Source organism: Aphis gossypii, chromosome X (assembly GCF_020184175.1).
Source record: "Aphis gossypii isolate Hap1 chromosome X, ASM2018417v2, whole genome shotgun sequence".
NCBI classification, from domain to species: domain Eukaryota; kingdom Metazoa; phylum Arthropoda; class Insecta; order Hemiptera; family Aphididae; genus Aphis; species Aphis gossypii.
In genome coordinates this window covers 1918678-1930972 of record NC_065533.1, presented here as the reverse complement: position 1 = coordinate 1930972, position 12295 = coordinate 1918678, and the positions used below count along the sequence as shown (strand labels likewise).

At 28.4% G+C, this 12295-nt stretch overlaps 1 protein-coding gene across 1 annotated transcript in view; it reads left to right on the top strand.

Annotated features, from left to right (window-relative positions):
• The window catches only part of LOC126551988 (uncharacterized), a 49501-nt gene that overhangs the window by 20961 nt on the left and 16245 nt on the right, over positions 1 to 12295 (top strand). Inside the window, exon 8 of the mRNA XM_050206421.1 lies at positions 9028 to 9160. Within this exon, the coding sequence (XP_050062378.1) occupies positions 9028 to 9160 (133 nt within the window). The remainder of the gene's footprint in view (positions 1 to 9027; positions 9161 to 12295) is intronic.

Below are 12295 nucleotides of genomic sequence, written 5' to 3'. Positions count from 1 at the left end.
AGCAAGCGATCGTTCGGAAAAGCCTTTTGTCGTACTGGACACTGGTGTGGAGCGACACGTACACGAACAAGCGAATGCGTAGCGGAGCAGCGAGTTGACACGTGGTTCACGTGTGTGCACCTGAGCGTAGCGCAATGCGTTGACAACAACAACCAAAGAACTCGTGAATCAACGGAGAACGGACTGTACAGCAACAGTAATTACACGTAGAGCAACGGAGCGCTAACGATACCAAAGCAACGCAAATAATCAAGCTTAAACGGCACAAAAAAAAACGTGGTTTTGCGTACAGATGGTACGGACGAGGAAACGCGTACACTTTCACGGACGGAACCGAACAGAAAGCACAACGAACGCACCGGTTCGCCAGCGACAAAACGCTGTTAACGACAGTCTAGCCAACATAGCATTGCGGCTGACGGCGCGTAGCGAACATGACCATAGTACATAGCGCGACATCCGACGGCGGCAACTCGACAGTCAAAAAGATCGAACAAATATGGTGATGCAGTATTTCATTGTTAGAATATTTTAATTACAATTGACACAATGTAAAAATGTAAATTACCATTATTTCAACTTGAGTTAACATTTTTAAATGAAAAAAAGTGGGAACCGTTTTGCTGTACATTAGATGCCGTGTGGACCACAATAATATAACTATAATAGCAGTGTTAAATTTGAATCCAATGATAGATATCATTACATTATACTAAAAACGATTCCGAATGGAGATAATTTGTCAGCCTAGGATATATTTCCAGTGGTTGATGAAAAAGGAGGTTTATGTTTTAACGGCCTGAATAAACCAAAGTTTAAGTCCTTTTCTAATGATTGTTTGCCTGATTTATGAAAAATTTTGTATTCAATTTGCAACTCTTAGCTACTGATATAAAAATTTTTATGATTCATACCCACAAAATAATTTGCAAATAATCATGATTTTGTCGAATTTTTGTCAATATTTGAACTTAAAAAGCCAATTAAAAAAAAATTTGTCTATGTATTCTTATAATTTTTGAATCACTTTAAGAATAACTTTTGAGTAACTTTGTATTCTATTTTCAAATATTTTGAATTAGCCAAAAAAATCGTATCGATATTTATAAAAAAAAAAAAATTAAACAAACACGAATACTTCAAATGCCTTAAAATAAGCAAAATATTTTGAAAATTATACCCTGTAAAGAAAATACCAACCATTGATTAAATGTACATAGATAGCCCACGTCAATTGGCATAATGGAAAGTAGTTAATTAATAACGCAACATGTCAATAGAGAGCGTATAGTGTCACGATTACAAATTAAATTATTATGATGGGAATAAAATACTAAAAATAAACAGTAACGCCGTAAATACTAAATCGTCGTCGTCTGCTGTTCATTCTTGGAAATTTGAGATAAGAAATAATGTAAAATCATATTCGTATAGCATAATATTATTACTTATTTATTTATATTTTTCATTTGATATTTCATACAGTTTTTAGTGTGTCGTGAATTAGTAGGACACATTTTGTGTAGTGAGAAAACTGAAAAGTAATTGTGTGTTTGTGTAGTGAAAATTGTTACCTTGTTGTTTCATGATATATTTATTATATATTTAATTCCTTATTAAAGACCAGAAAAGTGGGGGGAAATATAGTTTGTGCAGTCAGAAAAAAATCAATAAAAAAAACCCAGACTTAAAGAATTCAAAACAGGTTAATTATAATTACTAATAATAATATAAAATATTAAAATTTAAAATTTATAGTTATAGGTTAAGTAAAACAAAATACAATTTAAAAAAAATACATTGTTTGGTATACATTTTATAAATTGGATCAAACATTTTTTAATATTTTCAACTTAGATAACGTTTGAACTTTCATATTTCTAGATTTTCAGTTAAAATCTCTTAGTAATTTACATTGGATAAGATGCATTGTAACAAATTCTATGTGAGTGATACATTCTAAATCAATATCAAAATTAGGCCATATATTTTTAATTATTGATTTTTTAATACTTAATCCAATTTGTAGTTTATACGGTTTTTTTAAAACAATTTTTGACAGTAATTTTTGACATAGTGAAATGTAATTTGTAAAATTATCTGTAGGTACATTCAAGGCAAAGTGACCTGATTTTGATCCATATGCTCTACAAAAAATTAAATACTCTTCATCACTAAAATTAATTGGTGTAGCTGTTAGCATAAATTGTTGACATTTTTTACAATTGAACTTTTCAATGCATTTTTTACCCAAATATCCACTGAAATATCTATCAGAACACTTAGAAAGAGATACTACAGGAGTTTCAATAGATTCATCATCATCAAATGAAAAAGATAAAGATGAACAACTATTCATTGAGTCATCGTTATTATCATTATTTTCCCATACATTTGTATGTGAATCAACTATTAAGATATTATGGTCACTATCGGCTTCACAGTTTGAAGCTATTGAAGGTTTCATCAAATGCATTTTTGTCATCATTTTAAAAGTTATTCTAAAAGTCCTTGTAGTTGGATTGTTAGAATATCCACCTTTTTGCTGAAAAACTGAAAATGTGTTTTCAATCGCATCTTGATGTCACCTGCAGTTAGCAAATAATGAAAACCTATTTTCTTTTGTTCTTCATACACGCCCAATATTGCATTTATTGTCCACTCTAAGTCTCTAAACCATCAAAAGTATATGGCCGACCATGTCCTTTACATTTTTTTAATTGTGAACACCATTGTTTAGCTTCTTCTAACTGCAAACGTATTAATTGTCTTTCTTCAGAAATAGCACATTTATAAGGATTTGAACAATAAAGAGATTGACTATTCAAACAATCAAATAAGTTATTTATTTCTTTTACAAACTCAGCAGTATGGGCAGCAGTTGGTGATTTTAACTCTTGAGTCATAATACAAGTACGCATAGTGGCATACATTGAGTTACTAAATATTTGTAAAGCAAGTTTACAAGACATTTTTTTAAAAGGGCAAGGATTAATATGAGAGTCAGTAATTTTTAAAAGAGAGCGAGAAGTTGAACTACGTTTATCAATCATATATGTTTTTTTTATATCTTGAAAAGAAACTCTATTATTTTTAAATATTAAATCACTGGTTAAAAAATTATTTCTTATATTTTTTATAAGATGTGGAACGTCATAAACTGAAAATATTTTATTTCCATTTACATCAATCCAGGGTTTGTCCTTAGTAAAACCAAGTTTGGTTAAAGCAGATCTATTGTTAGGTCCTTGATCACATATAATAGCTTTCACCTGGAGCTTACAATTTATCAACTGATTAATCTGTTCTAAAATTATTTCTGATAGAGTTGTGGCTTTCATTGACGTAGAAGATAAAAAATATGATACTGGTAATTTCCATGATGAATAAATACCTCTTATCATAAATACCATGGCTTGACTAGCCATGGCTGAAGTCCTCCCAAATGTTCCTAAATCTTCAAAACCTTCTACAATATCTAAAACTTTTGAATATTCTAAAAATCGTTTTATTTTCATTTCATCAAATATTAAGGTACAAAATGTTTCTTCATATGTCATTGAGCTAACTTTCATTTTTATTTGTTGATATAAATTAGAATTAAAACCTGGCTTAAACTTAGAAGCACCAACCCAACGTTTAATAGTTGCTAAACCAGGTAAATTTATTTTTGTTGATCTGAGAAATTTATAAGCTGATGGAGACTTGTAATAAAGTCTAAGGGAAAAATCTTTTTCTAGGTTTGTCCATGGTTTTTTGCTAATGTTTTGACGGATTTGCATTTTAACTAGAGTTTGAGAATCTGTTGATGGAAAACTTGAAGAATTAAAAATATTTTTGTTTTTAAATAAATGTCTTGAATTTTTGAGATTTTTTTTAAGTTTTGCTATGGTTGAACGTTTATTTGCTATCACTTTTTGTTTAAATTCCAGTTTTTTTTTCATTTTTTGTAAGTCATTTAATTGTTTTTTTGTAGTTTCTGTTAGTTTCTGAATTTGTTTTTCAAAATTAGATGAAGATTCTGGCATAGTAAGTGTACTATCTAACCATGATCGAGTTTTTGGAGTTAAAATTGGTGTGTGGTCATTTGATCCTATTGTTAAATTAGTTTTTGTTGGTGTTTGAAAATGAATAGATTTTGGTGATTTAAAGTCAAGACAACTTGAATCAGAATTATCAATAAGTGAAGAGTTTGTAGAAAAATATTTTTGTTTAACTGGAGTTGTTTTAAATAATGAAGGAGACACTGGAATTGATTCATAATTTGAAGAAGATGGATCTAAATTGCACATGTTCTCATGAGGTTTATAAGTGTATTGTTTTTTTGGCGAGCGTACATGAAATGGCACTGGTACAGCAGTTCGCTTTAAAATTTTTTTTGAGAAATTTGAATAATCGTCAGATAAAAAGTGATCAGAACAAATCTTTTTTTTCCTTAAATCTTCAATTTCTAAATGTATAAGATCTGAGTTTCCTATATATTGTAACAGTCATAGAAATTATAATATTAAATATTATGAAATTCAAACAATACATTTCTTTGGATTGAATAATAATGAATAATAATTTTAATTATTCATATAAATTATATTTGGTTTAATATAATTTGGTAAAATAAAAACAAAATAAATTGATATAGATATATTCATTTTAGATTCTGAGCAAGGCAAATATAAATAAAATAAAATAAAAAAATATTTTGGCTCAGAATTGTTTTTTGTATACAATCATTAATAAATTATATATATAATAAAATAAACAAAATTTTATATATGATCAATGATACAATAATATATCAATTAAATCAAACTTAACACCAAGAGCGTCTCTGGCTCTATTTTCAAGGGGGGGGGGGGCGACTTATTGATACAATTTAAAAAAAAACCAAAAATACAAAAATGTATATGTTAACCTATTTAAACAACTAAGAGCGCTATTCTAAAATGTTTAATTATTTTACTTTATTCGGTGTACACTTATTGTATCATAATTACATATAATTACGAAAATATTAAAGTAGGTACTATTAAATAGAAATAAAAACAGAGGCTCTGGGGAGGGCGATCGCCCCATCGCCCCCCCCCCCCCCCCAGAAATACGCCCTTGCTTAACACATCCATTGTAGTGGTCCATTCAATGCTGTACACTGTACAGCAGTGATAATTACCTTTGTTTTTACTAATAGTTTTAAAAAATATTTTAAATTTGATTAATGTTAACCAACTACACCCAATTTTCTACCAGAAACCACTCTCAAAGTTAAATATCAATGAAATTTTACTGATATAGATATTAGATCGTCTATACATACTCATAGAAAATAACATATACTGGCATACAGTAGATATATTATAATATTAAATATTATAATTTGTAATTTAATTAAAATTTGTTTAACAATGTTTTGCAACAAAATAATTGGTATCACGTATTTACCAGAATTTGTAATCCATTGTCTCGATCTTTCTAAATCTTTTGGAAATCCAAATAAACTTAAGTTTGAATTATGTCTTGGATTCTTCCCACATAAATAATAAACACATTTGTTTCCACGAGACATTTTGATGTTGTGTTAATACTTATTCCCAGCCTCCCAGGTTTAGTTATTGTTATTACAAAATTAATATTAAATTTAATACCCAACAGACGCATAAAATTCATAAATCGATATGATTGATATTTGACATTTGTCAATAATGCAAATATAATTTTATAGAATTATATTTTCGCTTATCAATTTATCATTTTATCATACCCATTGTAAAATTCGAACCATTGATCGAGTGATCATAGTTGCAACGAGTTAAAATCTAAAATCAAATCACCACCTGGTGGCAGAAATCCAGAACTAAAATATTTCAGATCCAAATCCATTCAAAAATCGATGCCAATAAATCACATAGCGTGGCCTATCTATGTATATTTAATCAATGTACCAACCTAAAAACTGGTGAAATCTTCAAGTATCTATGACTAATACTTTTTAAAAAATAACAAATATTTAAAATCGTTTGAGGATAAATCGTTATCGCTACGCAATTTCATAAAAATGTAAAATTCATACGCACATAACATTTTTCCTATAATGATGATTCGAGTTCTCTCTAAAGTTATTTGAAGGAAAACTTATAGAAAACTTAATGTTGAATTTTTAACATAAGATATAAATAAAAAAGATTTTATGATTTTTAACTACAAAATTACTTGCAAATTTTCGCGATTTTGACAAATTTCATAAAAATTTGAACTATAAACGCTTATAAAAGAAAATTGTGATTAACGATTTTTGATTTTTTTTTAAATACAATAAGAAAAGCTCATAAGAAACCTTGCATTAAATTGTCAAGTTTTTGGTGATCCAAATTTTTTTAAATCGACACTTCAAAAAAAAATTAAAAAATGAGGAAAATTGAAAATTTCAGTTGTCTATGAATAGTTCAAAAAAGTCAAAATATTTTAGAAATTTAACTTTATATAGACTAACATTAATAAATACTAATATTAATACTATTATTCAACATTTCAAGTATTTACAGTGGTTCATTATTATAGAGTTACAACGATATAAAAAAATTGATTTGGTCAAAAACTTATTTTGCTTAAAAATTCCCGTTTTCCGTCACTTTTTTTTGAAAATTTTTGAAAAATGTTTATCTTAAGAGAGTTCAGAATCTAAAATAAGTTATATAGTTTAATAAGTTAAAATAATTTTGTTTGATTTATTAAATGACGCTTTGCCCGTATGTATTGTTTACGTATAACATAGCAAATTTTTGTTCACTAGTTTCAATAGAATGCCGTTAGTTTTGACATTAGAGTAAATTGACCTATTATAAAATTTAAAGGTAAAACTATTATCTAGAATCGCACGTAGATTTCCATTTATATTATGATTTTAAAGTATGTTTTGATCTTACATGCGTGTAAACTGTAAGATGGAGACATCACATGGGGTAGGAGATCCTCGTACCTTGTAATGTTTAATGATCTTACGTCGCTTACGATCGCTTATGATCGCTTGGTAAATAGGTCGAAGTATATTTTCGTCGCGAAACAAAAATATTACTTTAAGAAAGTTACCTATGTATGAACCTATAAATTTACAATAATTATTATTATAGGTTTTGCTATTAAGTTGAATAATAGCATGTATTTATTTACATCCAGCTTTATTAGGTATTGCACAATATCTATACGATTATAGTATGTTATGATAATAAATTTTATTTATATTATTATTTTATTTAGTTATTTATCTGGAATAAAAATAATATGTTGCCTCTATAGTCTGTACTACATACAGGAGTGCATTGTGTTTCAGTTGACTATGATAGACGGTGTAGTCTAGTGCTATTTGTATAGATAACGCAAAAATACAAAAAAATACATTTAACATGACTCTAGATTATATTAGGTCTTAAAGTGAAAGAGGAAAAACTATTTAAGAATATGTTAAAAATGTAAAAAAAAATTAAAGCAATAATAATATATTCAGGTAAATATTCTTTTTTAATTTTTTTAATTTAACCTAAATAGCACATATTCATTTGCCGGACATTGCCAAAAGCGTAAAAGGAAGTTTAAAGGAGCTTGCTAAGAATATTGAACTCTACAGTAGATACTCAATCTGTTGTAGCAATTATTACTTTAAAGATAATAATAATGATTAATAATCAATAACTAAATGTTTATAGTATAATACATTTTATAATCTAATATAATTTTAAATATTTTAGTTAAATAGAATAGCAGTTTCCGGTCAAATGCCCGACGTACGATAAATGAAAATTACTATTCTGCGCGTAAAATAACGCGAAAATACAGCAAAAACCTCAATCACTATAATATGATCTTGTAATACCAGGTGTGAAGTCATTTATACTATTTAATTCTTTCGGTGATGAACAGGAAACCTGAGATCGTTTTCTTCTATTTCCCACGGAAAAAAATTTGCAAAAAATGTCTGAATGCGATCATTGATATGCAAATGGAACATTTTCATACTCCCCGTCTATTTTTACTCAACCATTTACTATTCACGGAATTCAATCTTAAAAAGTTTTACCTTCGGTGTATGCACTTTTATCAAATAAAAAAAAAACATATATTCGTTTATTACAATGCCTAAAAACATTAAACAGCAACTTAAAATCAAAAACCATCATGTTAGATTTTGAAATACAGCAATTAATGCTTTCAAAAAAGAATTCGGTGATATCAAAATTCGTGATTGTCATTTTCACTTTGCACAATCTCTTTGGAGATCATTCAAGAATGTGGTTTATCAAAACAATACAAAGAAAATCCAATTTTAGCATTTGAAATAAATTAAATTAGACGCCTTAGCATATGTTCCTGTTGATTCTGTTTTTACTTATTAGATGTTTTAAACATTGGATTGACACTCCTTTTCACCGAAAACTGGAATCTGATTTATCACGATTACTTAACTAGTTTGAAGAAACACGGGTTGGCAAAATGGACAGAAAAAGAAAAAATTCAAATTATTTGATTACAATTTAAAATTGCATAAAATGAATATAACTTTCCACAAACCAATCAATAGAAGGATTGCATAATGGTTTAGAAATCGCTAGAAAATGGAGGAAGTATAATGACACCGCTGAAAGGATAAATGCAATATGTATTATGTAAAACATTTGATAATAGAACATTGATGAATATGTACCAACGATGATAGCTCACAACTTAAAATGTTTTTCACATATATTATTATTTATAACTTATAATTATTTGTACACATATTTTTTTTTAAACAAATTACGACGAAAAATTATTTTTATATGCTACATATATTATTTTGAAAAAGACCAATTGACTGTTAAATTTTATACTTATTTGAACTAATAATTAATTAAGCAAATAGTGTTCATATTATTAAATGGTGATCATGCAATCAGATCTAAGATCTCCAGGGATGGTGTTTGGGCTTTGCTAAACTGTTTATACTTTAGTAGTTTCATGTCAGTACTAATATTTCTCTAAAAAATTTTATAACATTTTCAGGATAGATTATTAAACTATAAAGCAACTCAATTAGCATTGGACCATATTGTTAAACCATGCATAGAAATGACAGATTACAATGAGGATATGTGTAAAGAATTGAATAAATATAATAGTAATACAGAAATAACAAGTAATATATTATTATATCATGAATAATATTATAATTGTTAATAATATATATATATGTATATATATACATATATATCTATATAAAAATAGTTTTAAATAAAAAATATACGTTTGTTTGGGCGCCATTTTGGTTAGGTTACCACGACTCTAGACCGAGTTCCTCCCGTCCCACCCTCGTCGCGCATGTGGTGCCCTCCGTCGCTAACTAATGCGAACAATAACGCTGCGCCAACCAGTCTTGATGATATGCGTGACGCGTGTCGTGTCTCTGCCTGTTTCTATCATCCCGTGGGGTTTTTTGGTGTTCGACGGATTTGCAGTCCGACCGTCTTTTTTCTCCTCCGCTCGTGCTTGCTGTTTGTATCGCCGTGATAGACAGCCATCCATTTGTCGTTCGTGGGCCAGATCGTGACCCGTTTGTTCCACCGTGCCACGTTTGTGTTAAGAATCGCTCCCTATTCGATAACGTCCGCTCCCGTGCGCCCCTAGTGCTACGTGTGTCGTATTATTTCTGCGTGTTTGTGTCACGTGTCGTGCCACGGTGCCGTTGTCCGCGTCTGTTATAGCCTGCCGAACAACGCTCATCCGCCTTTTACCACAAGGTTTCGGCACATTCCACCCGCTCCCGTGCACACGCTGGTGCTCGTTCGGGCAGCCGGCTACAATAGTGCTAACTGCTTAGTTTGCTGAAACGCCGTCCGGATATCCAGTCAGTTGGTAGCAGCACCGGAGGCCGCCGCAGCAAGCGTCAGCTGTTCAGTCCTTATCAGCTTATCACCACCAGATAACATTAATCTTTTTGTTGTCATTAGTTAATTTCACGATGTAGAGAAGATAAGGTGATACCACTCGTAAATATTCTGGATGCCAATTTGGACGGCAGTTTGATAGTACATCGGGAGCGCGATAGGTAGCGCCACCATTCGCCCGGAGGTCTATTTTACCTTTTTGTTGCACGTAAAATCATGAGGTTTTTTTAGGATTTAGGATTTTCTTTATAAAAAAATGTAAGATTTTGAAGTTAAAACTTACCAAGTGTTAAACATGATTCACTGACTATAAATAGTTTTATAAATCATATTTCAATATGTTTATATCAATGGTAAGAACTATTTTCTATAATTAAAATAATAGAATAGGAATACCTACCTTCTATTTACATTTCACTAATATTTATATTTATCAATTAGTCAGACAGGAGTCATGAAACATTAAATTAGTAATATTAAAATATATCAATAACTTATTAACTAATAAATAAACATTTTTTTACATGCTACTTGTATAATTATTAAAATAATGAAAAACTAACAATTATTAAGTAAGTATTAATAATTATCTAAAAATAAAACTATAATGGGTTGGTAAAATGTAGTATTATAAAATTAAAATTAAAAATATCTTTTTCATTTTGTAATTATATATATTATAATTTTGATTGCTTGGCTGGTTTTTTTTTGTTTTTTATTTTTTTCTCTAGCTGTATTTTCTATTGTACTTTTATTCCAAACTTCTCGAGTTTTATCATCCTAAATTATGATTTATAATTTATATTAAATGATTTTATCGATATTATAATAAGTGTAATTTATTGGTATATTAATATTATGTATTATAAATGGAAATCTCTATGAATTCAATTTATAAATGTGTAAGTAATAATATAGCAACACACACATCTTTAGAAGGACCAATAAATTATCAACTTGAAAAATAAATAAAATTTAAATACCTTTGGTGAACTAAATAATGTTGGGGTTTTTTCATTACTCAATTTTAATTTTTTTGACTCGCTAGCATAACCTGTTTTACACCCAGGTACATAACACTTTTTTGGCATTGTTAAAATTATTTTTATTTTCACAACTGAATATATAAACAAGGTTTAAAACTTTAATGTTGTTTAAAATCATCAAAGTTGTGGTAAATTATCTTATCTAAACCATAAATCATGATCATTCAATTGCTTTGTAACTAATTTTATTACTGGTATTTACAAATAAATAAACTAATATTAGAAAATTGTATTTATTTAAATTAATGTTCAATAACATCATTTATATCTATTTAACATTATATGATTGATACAATAATATTAGCTTGTATTACATCTATAAAATAATAATATATTCCTCTTATTTTATATTCATATTATAAACATTATATTTACATTTAAATATATTTTCAAATATTTAATAATACATTGTCGTATAACAACTTAAAATAAAATAGGCCTCCGGGCGAATAGTGGCGTACTCTGTTGAGAGATTTCCGAACTCCTGGTTACAACCTGTACATTTTGGCATCCATTTTTTTTACATTGTGAGATAGGGAAGTGGTGTCACTTTATCTTCTCTACATCGTGGTTAATTGTATATGATCGACACATTGTGTCACATATTTGTATTATTATTAGTATATCTTTATATCAATATTTTGTTAGGTATGATCATACCCCCCACCTCTAGTAAATATTATACTTAATTTATTTCACAGTAATAGATGTTCGTTGTCTCGTCTCTACATTTAAATTATAGTTATTTTCTACACCCTATTTTCTTCCTGTCAAATATTATCTGCACGTCGCAAGTACCGCGCGGCCAGCTTACGAAAGCCGACTCAATAGCTCCGCGACGGTGCGACAACGTTTTTTGAAAATAAATATATTAATATTCATTTAACAATACTTAGTCCCATATAAAGCAAAGTAAGATATCAATAATAAAATATTAACTAAAATTATTTATCATTGAATAATATTTGACTACCTACATTGATATTTAGTACTACATTGTATTATATTATTAATTATACATAAGTAAACCATTAAGTATTATTTATACTTCATTTACTCCATCAAATTTCTGTATGATTTAATAATATCTAAAAAAAAAAGGTCTTGGTTTTTTTTTTAAAAAAGTAACCTTTTATATTTAAGATACAATTGTTTATTCGTTTAACAACAATAAGTTCCGTGTAAAGGCAATACAAAAAATCAGTATCTAATAAAATATTTGCTTATTTAAATTTTTTATTATTGAATATTATTTGAATACATTGATATATCATTGATTAAAAATAATTACACTAATATCTATTATTTATAACTAACTTACTCAATTCAATTATTTCATGA